This window comes from Mustela nivalis (genome assembly GCF_964662115.1).
Source record: "Mustela nivalis genome assembly, chromosome: 2".
Taxonomy (NCBI): domain Eukaryota; kingdom Metazoa; phylum Chordata; class Mammalia; order Carnivora; family Mustelidae; genus Mustela; species Mustela nivalis.
This window is the reverse complement of record NC_139021.1, coordinates 99,590,284-99,612,717: the sequence shown is the minus strand read 5'-3', so window position 1 is coordinate 99,612,717 and position 22,434 is coordinate 99,590,284. Positions and strand designations below refer to the sequence as shown.

The window sequence follows — 22,434 nt, the reverse complement described above, 5'->3', positions numbered from 1 at the left end:
ATGTTCCACAAATAAATGAAACCATCAGAAAGGATGAATATCCCACTTTTACATCAACGTGGATGGGACTGGAGGAGATTATGCCAAGTGAAATAAGTCATCAGTGGTTTTTAGCATAATCACAGATATGTGCCGCTGTCGCATAGCCACATAGAATTTTAGAACATTTTCATCACCTCAAACAGGGACCTGACACCTTTTAGCTGTCACGCCCCTATCCCTCCCATCACCCTCAGACCTAAGCAAACACTAATCTACTTTCTGATTCTATAGATTGTATGCTTTCTCTTTTAAGTCATGAAATATCTTTTAATATATTATTAAATGAATGAAATCATCCAAATCATAATTTCAACAATATTTTTTCCTAAGGTAAAACCTTGTGTTCCCTCTTCCCCAGTCATTCACCGTTGGACTATCTGTAGCAGTGATAGTAGGAACCAGGAGGAACAGTAGAAGTAGAGTGCAAAATAAGTCCTAATTAAAAAATGGGATTTTTTAATAATTAAATAAGATTTAATTATTTAAACCAGGAAATGGAGAATGATAATTTGGATCCTTAAGGTGAATTTAACTAAGCAAGTTTAATCACTTAGGGTGGATTCAAAACAGTAGATCTAAAACAGTGCATTTCAAGAGGAACTTCACCTTTGTTATCTGTGCCTCTCATGAATGGGAGCACTTCTTGGGTACTCCAAGAGGCTTGGAGTGAAGTCCATAGCTACCCCTCCACTATTGTGCAAGGACTTTATTAATAGATATTTGGTATAAATAATTAAATAGACTTTTTATTGCTATATAATTTATATGTAGTGAATGCACAGACATAAAATGTATAGTTGAATGAGTTTGACAAAGACAAACACCTATGTAACCATAGCCGAGATCGAAATTTAGAACATTGCCATCACTCTAGAAAAAGTTTTTCATGCCCCTTTGCAGGCAGCCCCTCCCCTTCCTCCCCTGCCACACAACCACAATTCTAATTTCCAGCATCTAAGTGTAGTGCTGCTTGTCCAAGAACTTCATATAAATGGAATCATGCAATATGTACTCTGGTGTCCCAGAGCTCTGTTATGCATAAAGCAGTAACTCACCAACTTTTGATTCTGGTATTTTGTTGTATGGATATACCACGATTTGTTTGACCATTTACCTGTTGTTTAACCATTTGGCTTTTGTTTCCATTTGGCTCTCATAAATAAAGCTGCTCTGAACTCCTTAAAAAAGTCTTTGTCTGAATATATTTTCATTTTTTCTGGGTAACTATCTAGTATGCAATTGCTGCGTCAAAGGGTAGGTGTTCATAAGAAAGTGCCAGACTCTTTATTCAGAGCAGTTGTGTCACTTTTCTTTCTCACCAGCAATGTATGAGAATTCTAGTTGTTCTGTATCCTTTCTGATATTTGACATTGCCAGCCCTTTTAATGTTAGCCATCTTAAGCAAATATGAAGTAGTATCTCATTGTGATTTTAATTTGCATTTCTCTAAAAACTAATGATCTGAGTACTATTTTATGTGTTCATTGGCCGCTCATACATTTTCTTTAGTGAATGTCTATTTAAGGTTTTTGCCCATTTTAAAAGTCAGATTATTTGCTTAGTATCCAGTTGTAGTTTTTTTTTTTTAATATATCCTGGATACATGTCTTTGTTGAATTGCAAATATGTTCTTTGTGGCTTGCCTTTTCATTTCTTAACAATACCTTTAGAACAGCAGATTTTTAATGTAGTGTGTTTTATATCCTAAGAAATCCTTATCTTGCATCCCAAAGTTGCAAAAGTACTCTCCTGGTTTTTTTTTCTAGAAGCTTTTTAATTAGTATTTTTATTTTTAGGTCTGTATTCCATGTGGAATTAATATTTGTATACAGTGTGAGGCCACAGCTGTAGTTCCTTCCTCCCTCCTCCTCCCTGTGCAGTTACCCAGTCATTCCAGCCACATTTCTTCTTGAGAGTCTGCCCCTTCCCCATGGAGAAATCGATGGCTCCTTTGTGGAAAATCTATTCGCCATATACTTGGGCTTTATTTCTAGACTCTTCTGTTTCACTGTCTATCATCTGTTTGGGTTACTGTGGCCTTTATAGTGTGTCTAGAAATTAGGTGGTATAAGTTCTTCAGAGTGTTCATTTTTCATTCAGTTCATTCATTTCCAGAATGTTGGACTATTCTAAGTTCTTTGCATTTCCATATAAATTTTAGAAGGAGCTTATTATTTCTATAGAAATGCTTGCTAGGATTTTAGTGGTGATAACATTGAATCCAAAAATCAATTTGCAGAAAATTGACAACAATGTTGAGCTTCTCAGTCTATCAGCATGGTGTAAATATCTGTTTGAGTCTTATCTAATTTCTCTGCCATTTTTTATTTTTAGTGTCTTTATTTAGTGATTTTTAGTCTTGCATTTTTGGTTAAACTTATTCTGAATATTTTATTATTTTTAATGCTATTGTAAATGGCATTTAAAATTTTTATTTTCTGTCATTTGTTGCTGTCATATGTTTCTGTCAATTATATAGAAATATAATTGATTTTGGTACATTGACCTTGCATCCTATGCCTTTGCTAAATTCATTTATTTGTATTTATTTTGAAAATTTTCTGCAGATTCCTAGGGTTTTTTGTGCACACGATCAAATAATCTGTGAATAATAATTTCACTTTTCCAATTTTTGGCTTTTAGTGCATGATCTCTTATATACAGACACATTAATCTGTTTATTCTTCAGAAAAAAATAGTCTCCTTAAATAGAAAAAATATGTTCTTTTCAATGGTTAAAGATACCGTGGCTGAAGTTTATATGCAGACTTTTTGAAAGAAAATTTGTCCAGCCCCAAAAGGAAGAGTTATCTTAAATTTTAATCTTGGCACCAGCATCAGTGAGATGGGTAACTTCAGCCCATGACCAGCTGCTTCAGATCTCCGTGTCCTCATCAGGAACAATTTATTTATTTTTTAATGTTATGTGTAATTTTTTTTGTAATTTTATTTTTTTTTCAGTGTTCCAAGAAGGAACAATTTAAATACATTTAGTTGGATGACTTAAAAGATGTCTCCAATATAAAAAGTATTTGTTTTCATATAACATTTGATAACAGTTTCTAATTTTTTCTGTACTCTGGTTATAAATATATACAGCTTAATTCTGATGTAGTGGATAGAAAATCACAATAATTTATTACCAACTCAAGTGTGATAAATACTGCTTTTTAAAACTTTGGCATATAAATTTTCACACCTGTTCATGCTTTATGAATGTTCTAAAAAGTTGTTACTTATTTTGCTGAGTAAAATGTGAAGTTTTACTGGATGAGGTTATGTATTTACGAACAAAACATTATTTAAAAATTATAATAGGTATCTTTTTCAGCTGTTTTCTGTGTAAGAGAGTACCTATTTCTTCCCATATTTCTGTAGTGTTATCACTTTAATATATAGTGCTACATAAATGGCCAATCAATGTCATATATAAAATATGTATTATAGGAAAATACCAGACCCTTTGTAGTAGGGCTGCACAATTCATTCACTGGTTTATTCAGCAGGCCATAAAGAGCCTGTAATATCAGCAGCTCTGCTAGATGCAGAGGTAAAAGAACAGAGACTGTCCTTACTGGGAGCTCTTAGCTTTTGAAGAGGCAGACAGATTGAAAAAAGGCAATGATGACAAACATTTTGGAGGGTGTGTAAAGGAGAGGGCGATGAGGAAATGCTTCTTAGAGAACTTGGCATCTCTAAGTAGGGATTAGCAATGTAGAAAGGGGGGAAACATTAAACCAGGAGAACTGCAAATGCTGGCCTTGGAAGCCAGAGAAGGAAGAGCATTCAGTGACCTAGCAGTAGTTTATTGGGGTTAGAGCAAAGGCTGTATGTGCAGTTTTGGGGTGCTGAGAAGACTGGAAGGCAAACCCCATGTACCATATTAAGGAGGCGTAAGTTTTTTCTGAAAACCCTGGGGAGGTTTTTTGTTTTGTTTTGTTTTGTTTTTTACATGGAGGAGGTTTTGAAGCAAGAAAATAGGCAATGAAAATTATTCTTCAGATCTGACAAGTTAAGTCATTGAAAATATTAGCAAGAATGATTTCAATAGGAAAATAGTGCAAACTTTTAAAATTAGTAGAGATAATTATAGTAAGTGAACTTTATTTTACTCTGGTTCTATGGATTCTGTTTACACACATGCCAAGATCTATCTGTGCGTGATTAGCTTGGCAGGAATGAAGGAGTAGGGGAGATGCTGGTATTCCTACTTGGAGTAGTGAGAGTATCTTCTTGGCCACTAGATGGTGGTGCTACCCACAGAGAGCAGGTAATCTGGTGCGTTATCTCCCTTTACACCCAGGCTGATGATCTGAGCAGAGTACATCAGGGGATTGCTGCATAACAGAGCAGTCTAAGAACTTAGTGGCATGAAACAAAAAGGGTTCCTTTGCTCATGTGTCTGTGAGTTGGCAGCTCCAGCAGACCCAGCCAGGATCACGGCCTCCGCTAATTGTGGGGCCAGCTGGGGCCTCTGACTATGCAGTCTGTTGGCAGAAGACTGGGGGCTGTTGGATGTCGGCCCAACTGCCTCAGTTCTCATCCACGAGACTTCTCCGATGTCAGTACGTGAGGCTCAGCTTCTTTATGTGGTTGTGGAAGCATCATTCCAGGAGGGGGGCAGAATAGCTACAACGTGTAGCATAACCTCACTTGTGCCACATTCTGTTGTCAAAGCAAGTCACGGGCCAGCACAGAATGAAGGGATAGGAACATAGACTCCATCATTTCAGGAGAAGAAAATTTGTGACCATATTTTGTCTACCATCATCTCCTCTCTGGCCACAGTTACTAGCATTCCTCCCACACTTCCTCTCCCACAGGACTCTCAAAGTATTGTCCTATCCTGGCATCAGGCTTGAAGTTCCTGATCTCATGATGTCTATCAGTTCTGGATGCAGATGAGGCTTCCCGGTACAGTGCTTTGTTTACAGCTGTTCTTGACTTAGAGACTTGTGAACACAAAAGCCACACTCACAGTATACAGTGATGAACAGGGACAAGTTAACCACACTGCATACTTGTATTCAAAATGGAGAGTGACCGGAGGCATGGAGCAGTCACTGACCCACTGATGTCCTAGTGGGCATGTTGGTGCCCCTGTTCTTCGGACAAGGAATGTTTTTTTCTGTGGGAGTGCTTCCTTAATCCATGGTTCTCCAGGGCTCTGGGATCCGTCCTCCGAGGCGTCTCACCCTGCTTCACACCTGTAGAAAAAGGGGAGACCAGTGGTGTCTATTCATTTTGAATTGTCTCTTCCTTTTAGTCCAAACTGTCGGCATTCTTTAATAATACAGCTTTCTTTAAAAGTGTTATGGGTTTCCTCTGACTTTTAATGGAGTTACCACATCCCCCAAAAGCCACGTCTATAATTGCTTTTGAGAAGATCTCTCTACTTCAGGCATATAAAGCTTGTGTGGAGTAATGCCGGCAGGATTCTTGGTAGTACTTTTGTCTAGCTGATAGGATTTACTAGGTAGCACCTAAAGTCTTTCTGGAGTCCTAACAAAGAGTAATATAACCAGTTTATAACCCTGCTTTGCTGGGAAGGGAGGAGGAAAGGCCACAGAGACTGGTTGGGTGAACTGGGGCCTGCAGACCCAAATCCTGCGGCCAGTCATCTGTTTCTGGACAGCCCACAAGCTAAGAATAGTTTTTCATTTTTCAAAGGTTGTTAAAAGAAACAGAAGAATGTACAGCAGAGGCCATATATGATTCAAAAAGGCGGAGATGTTTACTAACAAAGATTGCCACCCCTGTTGTAATTCAAGAACTCTAAGCAAAAATGTTTGATGAAATGAATGCATTGAAAACTCAAACAGATTAAGAATAGAGGATGCCATATACCAAGAGGAGAAAAACCAATAATATTTTTTAGGAATAAGTTCTATAATAGGATCAACATAATAACTCTTTATGACTATTTCTGTTCGTTATCATGTTTTAAAAACATCATCAAAGTAATGACAGCTAAAACGTGAGAAAGATGGAGTAATAAAAATACCATTCTTAAAGTAGCATATACAGAAAAATCCAGATGATCGTAATTTCCTTTAGCCACAGCTATATAGCTAGAAAACAAAATTAAAGATTCTTTTTACAGTACTAATGAAGAAATGTTCTTGTGTATGTGTGTGTATACACACATACTTTAGAAACAATTATAAAATTCTGATAGAAGAAATAAAGGACTTACATATATTTCTGTCTATGGCTGGAACATTAAATTTAATTAGCATGTCAAAATCCAGATTTAAAGTAATATCATTAATACCAATAAAGTAACTTTGGTCATCTTCCATCACATTCTGAATCCAGTCCAGGCCCTAAGCTTAGCCTGTCATCCTGAGGTCCTTGAACCCCACTGGTTTGGTTTTTACCTGCCTTTGCAGCATCCTGGCCATCCATCTGCCTCTCCTCTCAGCCCTTCCTCAGACTCACTTGCCCCCCCCCCCGACCCTGCCACCATTACTTGAACTGAAAGGAGCAATGCCTGACACCTGATAGGTACCTAAAATATGTTTCTTGAGTTGAGCTAAAAAATTACCACCTAAATGAGAGTGATTTTACTATTTATTACTGCTCTGGGGGAATTTAAAAAGGCATGTTGCTGTCCTTTTTCCTGCAGAAGGGGAAACAGAAAAATGTAAGTATTAAATGAAGAGTGGTGTGATTTCTATAGAACGGACAGTGTAGGAATAGCCAGGAATCCGTTTATGGTGTATGTTGCCAAATATGGCATATTGAGAACTTTCTCCTTGTTGGCATGAGGTAGCACCCCATTCCTCTGGACACTGTGACAATTATCATTAGAACCTTGCAAGAGAAGAACCAGAGCTGGGGTTGAAATAGAGCACTGCAAGTTCTAGTTTACCAGGATACCCACAAATAAGAGCAAAGGATTCTCTGACTTGCAAAGGGATAGAATGATCCGTGTGGTTTCTTTGGAACTTGAAAGCATAAGTAAATCTGGAAATGTGCAATACCTAAAAAAGTAATAGATCCAGAGGAATAGCAAGAGCTTCCCCAATGATGGATGTGTTAAGAAGTACCGTGATTGAATGAGGTCAGGAGTTGGGCACTCACTGCCATATTGGGCCATGGAGAGGCAAGCCGTGTCCTCCTCAGGACTGCAGTTCCAGCAGAGGTGGCAAAAACCAAAATCCTGCACTTGCTTCAGTCTCATTCTTTGGAAAGGCCCATGGTTTTCCAGAACTAATCCACTTGGTGAAATGGGGAAACAGGCATGAGGTCCTGAGCTGGGGTGGGAGGTGAGGGCTGTGGAACAGGGGAATGGCAAACGGGGGTTGGTGTGGGAGAAAAGGCTTCTCAAAAGAGGTTTTGCTGGAGCTGGGCCTTGAAGGTAGTGAGAGCCCCCTTAGCTAAGGGGGCAGGAGTGAGGCTGCAGACCATTTGTCATGCAGAGGCCGGGTGGCAGGAACGCCTATTAGTGTGGCAATGACGATTTGCCAGTATACTGTTACAGGGCAAGGGCTGGGGTGCTTCACACACTTGTAAGGTTTCTGCAAGCTCTTCTAGAATGTATTAGTTTATCTGCCAAAGATAAAGACTCAGATCGAGAGGACTCTACAGGAATGGCATGCCCAAAATTGGTTTACATTTTTTGAAAGACCTTGGGCATTTTGCTGGCTGGCATCTTTAAAAATACCGAGGTACACACCGAGTATGAGCTGTACATGGAAATGTTACCCAGACATCGTTCGTCTTTCTAATTTTGAGGTCAAGCACCTGGAACTAGGGCCTTTGGGAATCATTCTGACTGTTCATCCAGAATTTAAAGTCATTCAAGGAGATAACATTTAACATCCAACTCTGTACTAGGCATGCCAGGAAAGAAGGGTGATTGCTAAGGACTGGGGCCTGGGCCTGGGAGTCCATGCTCTGAGCGGGGACTGGAAAGAACTTTTGGAAAAGTTTCCCATCCCATTTAGAGATAAATCCAAACTCTTTCACTTGGCCCACAGGCCGCATTAGATCTGGCACCCTCCACCTTGCCAGTCTCTGCCCTCTAGTCTCATCTCCTAGCACTTCCCACTGCTCTTCCAGCCACACTGGCCTGCTTGCCATCCTGTGAAATAACCAAGCCCACTCCCGACCCTTTGTGTACTTCCTAGGAGCCCTTTTCCTTCAAATCTTTGCAAGGACTCCTTCTTCTCTTTGAGCATCTGCTCAAGTGGCCCGTTCTGAACAGCCTATCTAAATGTCCTCCTTTGAGTCACTCTATAATCCCTGTCCTGTTTAGTTTTCTTCACAGCACAGCATTCTGTATCAAGTTTTCTTATTTGTACCCATTATTTTCCATCTCCCCTGCTAGGAATGTCAGCTTTGTGAGAAGGCAAATAGTGTCTTCCTTGTTCGCCCCTCCCTGCCAAGTGGCACATGGCAGGGGCTCACTAAATATTTGCTGAGTCATGGAGGAAAGCCGGCATTCAGGCAGGAAAGATGAGGAAGTTGTTTGCTGTACCAGAAGCCAGTCAGGAACATGAGACCCAACTTGCCCGAGGAGGGAGTAGAGAAGTCTCTCCGCAGAGGGACTAAGACTTGCCTGAAGAGTGAGTTGACATTCGGCAGATGGGAGGATGGTGGAGAACGACAAGGGCCGTGCACGTGAAGAAGACATGCCGGGGGTACAGCCCAAGCCACATTCGGGAAGCCCTTCAGACTGGACCGTGGGGATGGGTCAGGGGTGGTGGCAGGAACCAGAAAAGTAGTTCAGATTTTACTTTTGAAGTGTTTTCAGCCTTTTCCTAACCAGGGCACTAGAAGGAATAGTCTGGTTGCTGTGTCCCTGCTTTCTCGTTCCTTTCCAGCCCTGCGGTCTACCGCCCCCTGACTCGTACCCTTACCATTACCTTAATACTGAGCTTGCTAAGGTTGCCAGTGACGCTCTACTGGACAAATGCTTTGCTGCCATCATCTTACACAACTGAAGAACAACAGCTCTTGACTTGGTTGACTTTCTTCTTTCCGGAGCTGCTCTCTTCCCTTGATTTTTCTTGCTCTATGTCTCTTTGGAGGATCCGCTTTTCGGCCTCCTTGGCAGGCCTCTGTCTGGCACCACCATTCTCCATTCTTGAGGTGTTGCTCTGCAGAGCTCCGTTCCCGTCCGTCCTCTCTTGCCATTCTGCATTTTCCCCTTAGGAGATCTCCTGTGCCCTTGACGTCTGCCCCCAGGGGCTTCCAAGTCCCTTTTTATGTACTTCGCATCTTTTTCTTAAGCTCCGGATCTATATATATAACTGTTGACTAAAAAGCAGCTCTCTCCGTTTGAAGATCCCACAGACGCCTCAAACTTATTATGTCTAAACAATGGATCCATCATCTCTAGCCCAGCCTAGTACCACTGCTGAATTTCCTGTCTCAGTGAGGACTTCATCAGTCACCTTGTTGCCTAAGCCAGAATTCTTCGAGTTCTTCTGGATCTTTCTTTTCCCCGCTTACACTCCATAGGTAACGGCAAGTCATTTCTGTTCTTCGTTGCCGTTTCTCAGTTTTACTGTAGAGCACTTCTGTTTACCATCGTCTCTCATCTGGGTTCTTGTTTTCCCTTCTTCTAACGCTGGTCAGTTCCTTTCCCTTTCCACCCCAATTCTGTCTCCATACATTGGCCAGAATGGTCTTTCTAACAAGCAAATCTGAACATATTACTGTGGCTCCTTCCCCACTGACTGGAGTGAAGAACTTAAACTTGATTTGTCATTAATTCCCTGACCACCCATGTCCCCCCCATCCCCGCAGCATCCCAGTCTCACTCTCCAGCTCCAGTCTCATTTCCACACTTCTAACTGGAACTGATTGCTCCTTTTCCTGAACTCCTAAACTGAGTATTGGTGCCACACCCAGCTACTTACTTATACTACATGCCTTCTGTTGTTCTTTAACTGTCTGTGTGTATGTATTTGATGGACCAAATGAGGGGACCTTCTCCAGGACCATATCCTCCAGAAAGGGTAAGACAGTAAGTGCTGTGGACGTAGTGTGCAGTCAATACATATTTATTAGATTACCTTCACTAATAAGTCTTTCTCTCTTTATATATATCCTTTATTAATAATGTCAATTTCTCTTTTTAAAATTGTGTTCTCTGAGTTTTACATTTAACTGCATGAAGACTTTGTTTTTCTAGTAACTTCATTTATTGGTTTGCTAATTAATAGGGCTTAACTTTTCATTGTCACCTAGCAAATTTGTTTCTTCAGAGGTAAGAGATTCTTGCCATGTGCATGGTGGTAATGACAGCTGTTTGCGGAAACGTCAGCAAGAATGTGCTAAATACTGTCAAATACCCTTACATTCTTCTGTCCTTGGAAGGGTTTATAAGTTGAAAAGCACCACAGCTTTCACTGGATTTGAGATTAATTTGACCCTTAGCTTCTCAAATGCAGCCTTTCAAGAAAAAGGATTTTTTGACTCAGTTTAAGACAGGGTTCTAGGAGTTATGTGTCTCATGACCTCAGGACATGAAGGATTGCTTTGTTTCTAATACAGGCATTGACATGTAGAGAAGAGCTCCTTACTCTACTTCTGTCACTCCTTCCACTGGTATGGAAGATACCTGTTCAGGAAGAAAAGGCAGCAGGTATGTTTCTTTTATCACATCCCTTGTGTTATCAAAATTCCACTGGGGAAGGAAGATCCTTGGAAAAGCTCCTCCTGCCTTAATAGTTGATCCAGTTCAAATTCAGAACAGTATAGATTAGCATGATACTTGACAGGAGAAATTCTTTAGGTATTCAGAAATTCTTTAGGCATTTTTATTCTGCTAATAATACAAAAACGACGTGCTTCTTAGGGGTTTATTCAAATGTAACAATAATCAGAAAATATACGAGGAAACAGAACACTTAGCAGAAGGGGTCAGTCTAGGTGTGCAGCCCCATCAGAGAAATGGATAGTGGAAAGTTTGAAGAAAGAAATGAAAGCTCCTTTGCTTATTTTATTTTATTTTTATTTTTATTTGAAAGAGAGAGAGAGGCAAAGGGAGAGGGAGTAGCAGTCTCTCTTCTCAGCATCTGGGTCTTGATCCCAGGACCCTGAGAACATGACCTGAGCTGAAAGCAGACAATCGGCTGAGCCACTCAGGTGCGGCTCTGTCACCTATCTTAAAGACTGCTTTTTATTATCAGTACTCTACTGGTGACTTTGGCAGTTTAGTTTAATTTTTTTACTGTTCTTTGAAGAGATTAATTTGAAGTAATATTTTGTTTCAAGAGTAGATGGAATCATTACAACTTAAGGTCAACACGTATTTTTAGTATCTGATTTTGAAAAAAAATTTTTAATTACACACACACACATGTATATCTATATAATATTAAGTATCTGAAACTTAGTGTGAATGTGTCAGTGGAGGAATTAACAGTTGAACAGTTTTCACCTTCACCATTTCTGTAATATGTGAATTGTGAGATGTTTAACAATCTATCAGGTTAAACATAAATCCTTCTATCTGATATTTCAGTGTCATATATGTACTTTTAATACATTCCTGATATGGAGCTCTCTTTTTAGGGGATTATCTAAGGTCTTGTAATATTGTTTTACTGCTTATTCGTTGATTCACTAACTGTGCGCTCATTTTCTTGTGAATTTGTAGAATTCACAAATTATTTATCACTTAAGCTATCCGACTAGTGTTCTTTTAGGAAAGTTGTCTTCATTGCCTGCATCCTTTGTATAGGTGGAGTTTGTCAGACTCTTTTTAATTTCTCCCCTTCTCTCTTGAGACCCAGGTCTTTTATTTATAGATTGTTATTTATTCATTCTGAATTAGAGCTATATTTTTCACATAGATCTTACTATGTAATATTGCAAAGGGAAAGACTGATTTTACTTTTTAATTAGTAAGAAGGGTTTATTCATTTCCTCAAGAAATAGGTGTTGCATGTGGTCCATGTACCAGGCCCTAGGTTCTAGGCACTGAGGATGAAACAGGGATGCCTGTACCTAGTTCAGTGTGTGGCACATTCGGGAAATATTTTGAATGAAGAACTCTTTTAACCTCAATCTTAGAGAACAGTTGGTACCTATTATACGATTTTAAAAATAATTTTGGACCATCTTAAAGTTTTTAAGTTATATCAGGGATATAAGCTCAATGCTATTTTTGAGAATATAATATACTCCTGTTTCTTGATTAATGGCACTATTAGAGGAGATTTGTAAGATGGTGTGAATAGTAGTGCTAAATCCCAGATAATCTAGAGACTCTTATGTTCATGTCAGAATGCAATGTATGGTTTCAAATCAGATTTACGCCCCTAATTTTGTTCTCCTTTGTTGTTTTCAAAATCAGTTTGTATCTTTTGAACCAATGCTACCGGGTACATAGCATGAGAAGAATAAGTGTAGGGGGAAATGATCCAGAGAACACGACAGATAGCTAAAGGAAGTCACCCCCCCCGGGGGGGGGACTGAGGAAAAGCTCTGAAAGTGGAAGATAAATAAGAGAGTAATCATCTGTACAAACTGAGTTTAAAAATATATTAAGGTCTAAACTTCCGTTCTTTATCTTAACAGATTTTAATCTACCATTCTCGGCTGATATAATCCTGACCAAAGAAAAGAACTCAAGTTCACAAAGATCTACTCAGGAAAAATTATATTTAGAAGGAAGTGCCCCATCTGGTCAGGTTTCTGCGAAAGTAAACATTTTTCGAAAAAGCAGACGGCAGCGTAAAACTACCCACCGCTATTCAATAAGAGACGCAAGAAAGACACGGCTCTCCACCTCAGACTCAGAAGCCAATTCGGATGACAAGAGCATAGCAATGAATAAGCATCGACGGCCCCGTCTGCTACAGCATTTTGTAACCCAGTCACCTAAAGATGACCACCTTACGGCTAAACTTGACCACTTACCAACCAAAGAACAGACTCCTCCTGACACCATGGCTTTGGAACATTCCAAGGAGATTATTCCAAGACAGGAGTCAAACAGTGACATTTTGAGTGAGCCAGCTGCCTTGTCTATTATCAGTCACATGAATAATTCTCCCTTTGACTTATGTCATGTTTTGTTATCTTTATTAGAGAAAGTTTGTAAGTTTGACATGACCTTGAATCATAATTCTGCTCTGGCAGCCACTGTAGTGCCCACACTGACTGAATTTCTAGCAGGCTTTGGGGACTGCTGTAATCTAAGTGACAACTTGGAGAGTCAGACGCTTTCTACGGGCTGGACTGAAGAACCTGTGGCTTTGGTTCAACGGATGCTTTTTCGAACAGTGTTGCATCTTATGTCAGTAGATATTAGTACTGCAGAGACGATGCCAGAAAACCTTAGGAAAAACTTAATGGAATTGCTGAGAGCAGCTTTAAAAATTAGAACTTGCCTAGAAAAGCAGCCTGACCCCTTTGCACCGAGACAAAAGAGAACACTACAGGAGGTTCGAGAAGGTTTTGCGTTTTCAAAGTATCGTCACAGAGCCCTTCTTTTACCGGAGCTTCTGGAAGGGGTTCTGCAGATCCTCATCTGCTGTCTTCAAAGTGCAGCTTCCAATCCCTTCTTCTTCAGCCAGGCCATGGATTTGGTTCAGGAATTCATTCAGCACCACGGATTCAGTTTATTTGAAACAGCCGTTCTTCAGATGGAGTGGCTGGCTGCCCGGGACGGCGCTCCTGCCGAGGCCTCGGAACACCTGAAAGCCCTCATCAACAGTGTGATGAAAATCATGGGCACCGTCAAGAAGGTGAAATCCGAGCAGCTTCATCATTCCCTGTGTACGAGGAGAAGGCACCGGCGCTGTGAGTACTCTCACTTTATGCACCATCACAGAGACCTCTCGGGCCTCCTGGTTTCGGCTTTTAAAAACCAGGTTTCCCAAAACCCGTTTGAGGAGACCGTGGAGGGAGACGTTCATTACCCCGAGCGCTGCTGCTGCATCGCAGTGTGCGCCCACCAGTGCCTGCGCTTGCTGCGGCAGGCGTCCTTGAGCGTCACCTGCGTCCACATCCTGTCTGGCATCCAGACAGTGGGGGTCTGCTGCTGCATGGACCCCAAATCTGTGATCGTCCCTCTGCTCCATGCATTCCACCTGCCTGCGCTGAAGCATGTTCAGCAGCATATACTGAATGTCCTTAACAAGCTTATCTTGGATCAGTTGGGAGGAGCTGACGCCCCGCAAAAAATTAAACAAGCGGCTTGCAATATTTGTACCATGGACCCTGATCAACTCGCCAGATTGGAAGAGACGCTGCAGGGAAACTTGTGTGAGGCCACCCCTTGCCCAGGTCTGGCCAGCCCTGCCTACAGATTTCAAGGGATCCTGCCCAGCAGTGGATCTGAAGACTTGCTGTGGAAATGGGATGCCTTAGAGGCTTATCAGAAGTTTGTTTTTGAGGAAGACAGGTTACGTAGCGTACAGATTGCACATCACATCTGCTCTCTAATGCAGAGAGGCAATGTCGTTGTGCGGTGGAAACTGTATCATTCCGTCTTTAACCCTGTGCTCCAGCGAGGTGTCGAGTTAGCACACCATTGTCAACACAGTAGCGTCACGTCAGCTCAGATGCACTCATGTCCCCATCATGACCAGTGTTTGCCCCAGGAAGTGCTGCAGGTTTATTTAAAAACCCTGCCTGCTCTGCTTAAGTCCAGGTTCGTATGTGGGCATCTGCGCAGATACCGTTTCCTTATTGTGTGCTTTTAAATGTCTTTACCCATTATTCTTTCCTAGGATTTAGTTTATCTTAACAACAAAAAGTGTTCCCAACCCATGTCAGAGTTTGCTTTACTTGTATTGATTGGTTGATCTATTGATCTATTAATTTATTTCAGTTTCCTGGGGTAGTTATAGGGAAGAGCACAGAGCCATTGATTTTAATTTCTCAGTGGAAAAAAAGTTTTAAATATACACCAGTGAGGGAAGGATGGACACAACACAGATATCCAATAGCAGAGGCAAAGTTAAATTAATTAATTTATATTTACTTGACAGAATGTTATTAGCCATTAAAAATAATGTTTACAAAGACCACGCTGTGATATGAGAAAGTGCTAAAAATATTTTATCAATAAAACATACAAAATTAGAAATATCACCCACTTATTTACAGCTTTGTAAAATGCACACATACCTAAAATGATAATTATTTGTCAAGGCAGTAGACTTAAGGGGATTATGATTTCTTAAATACCACATTTACATTTGTTATATACACAATGTATATAGGAAAAACAGAAAATACAGATAAGCAAAAAGAAGATTAAGCCACACCTGGGTGGCTCAGTTGGTTAAGCATCTGCCTTTGGCTAGGGTCATGATCCCGGGGTCCTGGGATTGAGTCCCGTGTTGGGCTCCTTGCTCAGTGGGGAGCCTTCTTTCCCCTCTGCCTCCCCTTGCTTGTGCTCTCTTTCTCTCTCTCTCTCTCTCTCTCTCTTTCTGACAAATAAATAAACTAAAATTTAAACAAAAAAGGGAAAATCCAAATTACTTAGAATTCTACCAGTAAATTTTCAGATTTTGTGATCGTCAAGTCTGGTACTTAAAAAATAATTACATAAATAAAGCTTGCTTCTGATAGTCTGGTCTTACAAATTCATGTATATACCATTTCAAAAACATAATAATATATAACCTGTCATCATTATCTTTACAATTTTTTTTAAATTTCTGACATCCTCACATAGTTTAAATAAAACTGACTTTGATTTGAAAAGTTTTGTAACTCTTTGGCGTATTTGTGGACAACTTGGATCTTTACTGAGCTGACTTACTTAGTTATTAGTAGGATTCCAGTGATCCAGACCCCATGAGTCTCACCTGAGACTCAGATCTGCAGCTTGGTTCCTTCCCTTTATGTGGTGCAGATGTAAAACACACTAAAATTCCCAAGTAAGCCAGCAGGCAGACAAACAGATGGACCCACACAGACTTGCCTCTTGTCAAAGTCTGTCCATCTCAAGTGCGGAGGTGGTTGTGTCGTTTAGAATTTACACAGAACCTGCCAGTTGGGGATAAGTATTCTTCCCTGAGTTGCTTCATGTAACTAGTGTGTGTGTGTGTGTAATCTATTCTTCCTAAATAAGCTGGAGTCATATTTGTGATGTTTGAAGAAGGATGTATGTGAAAGTAATTAGAAAATAATTTGAGATCCTGCTCTCATGAAGAACACCAGCCAGATAATTGATGAATCGATTAGTGTTTAATATCTACCACATGCAGCAATGACGTATTTAAATAGTATACATACCTATTTATAAGTGATGTTTCTATATGTAAAATCTTGTGTATTTTTTTTCTCTCACAGGATAATAAGAGATTTGTTTTTAAGTTGTAATGGAGTAAATCAACTAATTGAATTAAATTACTTAGATGGTATTCGAAGTCATTCCCTAAAAGCCTTTGAAACTCTGATAATCAGCCTAGGGGAACAACAAAAAGATTCTTCAGTTCCAAGTGTTGATGGGATAGACGTCGAACAGAAGGACTTGTCGTCTTTAAATGTAGTTACTTCTTTTCGTAACCAGCAAGTTTGCTCAGATTCTCCCCAGAGTCTTAGCAAGTTTTATGCCAGCCTCAAAGAAGCCTATCCAAAGAAATGGAAGTCTTTTAGCCAGGATGTTCACATCAACATGATAAACCTCTTCCTCTGCGTGGCATTCTTATGCGTCAGTAAGGAAGCAGAATCCGACAGAGAGTTGGCCAATGACTCAGAAGATACTTCTGGCTATGACAGTACAACCAGTGAGCCTTTACATTGCATGCCGCCATGCGTATCTCCCGAGAGCCTCATCTTGCCTTCTCCCAAACATATGCACCAAGCAGCAGACATTTGGTCCATGTGTCGTTGGATCTACATGTTGAGTCCGGTTTTCCAGAAACAGTTCTACAGGCTTGGTGGTTTCCAGGCTTGCCATAAATTAATATTTATGATCATACAGAAACTGTTCAGAAGTCCAGGAGAGGAGCAAGGGCAAAGGGAAGGAGACCTCCACACACATGAAAACCAAGATATAAATGGAACGTCTCCGTCTGAGATCACCACAAGGGAAGACTTATTATCTTCAGCTGTCAAAAGAGACCCCACAGTGTCAGAACTGGGTGGTCTAAACAGGACTGCTGACATTGTAGGTAAATTAGAGTCACAGCATCTCTCTTCTGCAAATGGGGGACGTATTTCAGCTACTGAGGCTGCTCCTGAGGAAGTAGAGGGGCTCACGAGTGGAGAAAGTGAGACTTCCCTACAGAGTATCCGACTTTTGGAAGCCCTTCTTGCCATTTGTCTTCACAGCACCAGAGCTAGTCAGCAAAAAACGGAATTAGAGTTCCCTAATCAGGTAATAGCTTCTCCTTTGTTCGGCTTTTGTGCTTTACTTTCCTTGTTTGAAAGTTCTAACGTAATACTATTGCCATTTTGTTTTTCCAAAGATTATAAGTACTGAGAAGCTTCTTTATGCTTAGTCCAGTGTCAGGTGCTATGGAGGACAGAGAAGTGCATGACCCAGGTCTTGCCCTCAAGACACTTACAGTTCAGTTTGGAAGGCAAAACCACATGTATCGAAGTTATCAACCCTGAAAGGCATTAGATACGCATTATGTGTCGGATGAGTAGTAATGGGCTTTGTGTTTCAAAGTTCAGACTTTATAATCTCCGTGTGATGCTGTTTGGTGCCCTGCTCAGATCCCCTTTACCAAGCTGAGGCACCCATCTGCCATTGCTCCAGGGATGTGAGTTGTCTCCTCAGGATTGCCCTTGGCTCCTGGGAGACGCCCCTTCTGTAGACGCCTGGGAAGAGTGCTCATAGCCAGTGATGGATAGATACAGCTCTGTGGAGTGGGACAATCTTTGTGGTACAGTCCAGGCTCCGGAGCTTCCCATGGAATTAGGCTGGAGCCCAGCATTTATTCTGAAACCACATTCTTGCCTGGATTCCCCCCTCCACCACCCCCAAATATATTCTGCTTCCCTCACGACCCTACAGATTTTTCCTGAGAACTTTCCTCAGCTGGAAAGAGAGTCCTCAGTTTCAGGCCCTGCTTCTAAAGAAACTTCAAATATGGCAGGCTCCCTGTTCATAACCATCCCTAACTGTTCTGTCAGCCAACAGGCTTTCCCTGCTGCAGTTCCTGTCTCCCTGTTAACTCCTATATAAAAAATCCTGATGTCTCCACAGTGCTCAAAGTTAAAACCCCAGACTCTGTAGGCCAGCATACAGAGCCCTAGTGTCTTGTGTTTACTTCCGTGCGTAGCTTCGCGTCCTGCCTCCCTTCACCATGCTGCCGTCCACCGCACTGAGCTAGCTGACAGCTTCTCAAGATGCCACTCCTTGTTAGGAATTCTGGATGTGTTCTTCTGACCAGCAGACTTCTGCCTCGATGCCTGCCCACCACTACTTGTTCTTATCCATCTCATACGACCCCTCCCCCAGACACTTTTGACAGGTCTCTCAGGCACCTTCTCTCTTTTTGATTATCCTAGAACTTTGTTTATAGCTCTAGTGTGGTCATCATCATGCCTTGTCTACAAGAATCTGTTTCTTATGCTGGGTGGAGGGAATTCATTAAGGGAGAAGTCAGTTTCATATTTATCTTTGTGGCCTTATCACCTAATATAGGGACACAGGCCAGCAGCAGGAGTTTCCTTCACGGACAGAAGGGAAGGAATAAAGAAGGGAGAGAGTGGAAGGGACTGGAATCTAAGTCCTTCTTAGAGTCTTATAGAATCTCTAAGAATAAGGCATTTGTAAAATGTCGGGATAGTTAATCAAAACTCTGAAGTTTCAACTAATCTTTTTTGTGTATGATACAGTTAATTTGTGATCCACTGAGATTCAGAATGAAATAAGGTGAGTGAAGCATTTGATAAATAAAAATGTTATTAACTGTAACTGGGTATTTGTATAAGAGCTAGATATTTGTAGTCCTTTTACTTTCATATCTACTACAAATAAATGGACTATGTTTCTACTTATTAAGTAAATATTATTTATTTTGTCACTTTAATTTGTTTAAAGCATGTTATTAATATTCTTAGTATCCTTTATTTTACCTTAGAACTTGTCTGTGGAAAACATATTGTTTGAAATGAGGGACCATCTTTCCCGGTCAAAGGTGACTGAAACAGAATTGGCAAAGCCTTTATTTGATGCCCTGCTTCGAGTCGCACTGGGGAATCATTCAGCAGATTTTGAACACTATGATGCTATGACTGAGAAGGTATGGATAAGATCCAGGTGTGTTGTTTGAGTGTGACTGGCAGAGGCAGACATGTGTGGGATGGGAGTAGGGCCCTCACGAATGTGGTTAGAACACATGGGCCAGGATTTGGTCAGGTGAATTCTGGGTGTCGTATCTCCCATCTGTGGGGTGGATAGCATTTACTCAGTGCCCTATCTCATAAAAAACCAGAGCAATGTGGCAGTTTACTGAGACTTACTCTCAGTGGGACAAAAATGAATGATTTGATAAGTCTTACATATAACTGATAGTTTATTAAATGATAGTTCAGGGATGGTGATGACTCAGCTGTTTTTTCTGATCCTATTTTCTGATCCTTTCCTAATATACAGTTAGTATTTCCAGAACCCTCTATGCATTTTAATTTTACATCACTCAAACAAAAATGACTATACTTGCATAGAAATTAGCTGCTTCTTCCAAGTTTCTTTAACCTTTAACTAATTGTCCTTTATCTTTATGTAACTTCTTAATAATACTGTCTTTTATTTTTATGTAACTTCTCTTTAATTTCGCAGTCTAGCCAGATAAATCACATTTTATAATCCTCTGCCACAATATTTTATGTTGCTGTTTGTTATAACTTTAAAAAACTTACTGAAATAGCAACCGTTGCCTTTGTCATATTCCTGCATCAGTTGGTTTATTGGAAAGTGTTAAAATACTACTTTATTTCTGCCTTTCATTAATGTTGCAGTGGTAAAGTACTCTGACATGCTTCAAGTGGAAATGTGTTCTAAAGTGAAGATATTGGTAGCGTTTTTATAAGAAAAGGAAGATTTCACGCAGCAGGTTATTGCCAGAATTAATGTTCTCAATTTCCCAAATGCTTGCATATGGACAACTGGATTCTGAAATCTTAAAATTAATCCTGTTGAATAATTTTTTAAAATAACCATATAATGTATTTTTATCCCCAGGGGTACAGGTCTGTGAATCACCAGGTTTACACATTTCACAGCACTCATCATAGCACATAGCCTCCCCAATGTCCATATCCCCACCACCCTCTCTTGTCCCTCCTCCCCCCAGCAACCCTCAGTCTGTTTTTTGAGATTGAATCTGTTGAATAATTTTTATGTCTACTCTGATTACCTAGTTTATGAAACATTTTATTTATAAAAATCCTATGGAAATGTCTTTTTCCCTGAACAAAGTTGTAAAAATAATACTTATTTGCTAGCATTAAGTTGTAAGAAATATAGTTCCAACTCATTGTGGTTTTTAGACATTTCCTATTATGTAACTAAGAGTGAAATTTCATAGATGTCTTTTTCAGTAAAACTGAAGTGACCTATAGCTTCATCTGTTAGAGACCCCCATTTCTGAAATGTTCATAAAGTTGAGAGAGTCTGGAAATTTTTTGCTGCATGAATTTCATAATTTATAGTGCATCTTATTGATTCCTGAGACTTTTTTCCTTAAAGAAAACACAGAAGCTATCCTTAAAATGATTTTGGAGTAATAAACATTCTGTTACTAAACATGAGCAGATATTACAACTTTCACCTTCTGATTGTGCTGCTCTTACAGCGCCATCCATCTGAGGAAGAACTGTCATCACGACCTGGTGATTTTTCAGAAGACGCTGAGGACTCTCGGTGTTGCAGTCTCAAACTTTTGGTTGAAGAAGAAGGCTATGAAGCAGACAGCGAGAGCAATCCTGAGGACAGTGAAGCCCGAGACGATGGTAAAATACCACTGAAGTACTTGTGATTGGATTTGCAAGTCAGATTATCAATTAGCAAAGTGGCTGCAGTGATACCCTTTAGAATTTTGTATTGCCTTGCCATTTAAAAAGTGCATTGCTTCATTTTATTTGATCTTGACAATAAATTCTGGCATTTATATAGGCAATGTCATACAGATATATTTTGTTATTGCCAAATTGACTGAATGCAGGGTAGAGAGAGTCCCTGCTTTCATCGATATTCCAGTAGAATACTGGAATACAGGGTAGAGAGAGTCCCTGCTTTCATCGATATTCCAGTAGAAAAAAACAAACACCAGGTGTCAGAAGTGAACAATATGAAGAAATAAAACAGGCTGATGTGATAGTGGTTGGGTGGTCAGAGAAGGTCTCACTGAAGATGTTTGGTTTATAGTGAGGCCTAAATTTTTTAAAAAATCTATCCAGACAGACACTGACAGGAAGAACATTTCAGGCAGTTTGTTAGAAAGATGAATTAATGTAAGGAGTATAGACATCTTTCTGTGACATCCAAGGATGGTGCCGCCCAGATTTCTTAACTCACCACAACCCAGCTTATCCCTCGGATTGAACATGATCCTTTGTCTCTGGGCTTAAAATTTGGGTAGAATAGAATAGATGGGCTTTTGGAGCCAAGATCTTTCTGGAAGACTCCATCTCTTGATTGTTGGCATTATGGCCGTCCCAGGACTGCTAGTCTTCACCGTTTCCAGCACCTGGTCTTCCTCAGTCTAGTTTCTCTTTCCCATTGCATGAAGGAATAATTGTGGATGTCCTAAGGGAAAGGTCTTGTTGGACCCATAGAAAGTGTTTGTGTATAATAAAGAGTAAAAAGAGCAAAAGCAGCCACAAATTGAAAGAATCTATGTATGTGTATATGTATATAGCCACACACAGATTCATATAACTTACTCGGTTTATTAAACTATTCTTTTTTCCAGTGTTATTAAGAAATAATTGACATACATAACTGTAGAAATTTAAGATCTGCGCATGATGGTTTGACTTACAAATATTATGAAACAATGATTACGATAGTATAAGTTAACTTCCATCATCTTATACACATACAGTAAAAAGAAAAGAAGAAAGGAGTTTCTTCCTGTGATGAGAATTTGTACGTTCTATTCTGCTGACCACTTTCTTACATATCACACAGCAGTGTTCACTGTAGTCCTCATGTTGTCCATTACATCCCTCATGCTAATTTATCTTGTAACTAGAAGTTTGCACCTTTTAACCACTTTCCTCCCATCTCCCCCCATTCCTATCTTCTGAGCAAGCTCTTTTGGAAAAAATATTAGTTCAATGGTGTAGGTTTTATCTGTGTACTGACATTTCATAATGACAGACCTCCTCCTTTTTATAGGCTTGCTGATTAGTTCTTAATCATGTAGACATTTATAAATTTCTTAACTACACGAACATTTTTAAAACAGTGCTATAGTCAGTTTTAAGAGCACATCAGTCAAATTTTCC

At 40.1% G+C, this 22,434-nt stretch overlaps 1 protein-coding gene across 5 annotated transcripts in view; it reads left to right on the top strand.

Moving 5' to 3' along the window:
- The window catches only part of LYST (lysosomal trafficking regulator), a 172,458-nt gene that overhangs the window by 29,037 nt on the left and 120,987 nt on the right, over window positions 1–22,434 (top strand). For all 5 annotated transcript variants that reach the window (XM_082720726.1, XM_082720724.1, XM_082720722.1 and 2 more), the window contains 5 exons: window positions 10,552–10,642; window positions 12,583–14,662; window positions 16,315–17,344; window positions 19,062–19,223; window positions 20,778–20,934. In XM_082720726.1, coding sequence (XP_082576852.1) covers window positions 10,552–10,642; window positions 12,583–14,662; window positions 16,315–17,344; window positions 19,062–19,223; window positions 20,778–20,934 — 3,520 coding nt within the window. The remainder of the gene's footprint in view (window positions 1–10,551; window positions 10,643–12,582; window positions 14,663–16,314; window positions 17,345–19,061; window positions 19,224–20,777; window positions 20,935–22,434) is intronic.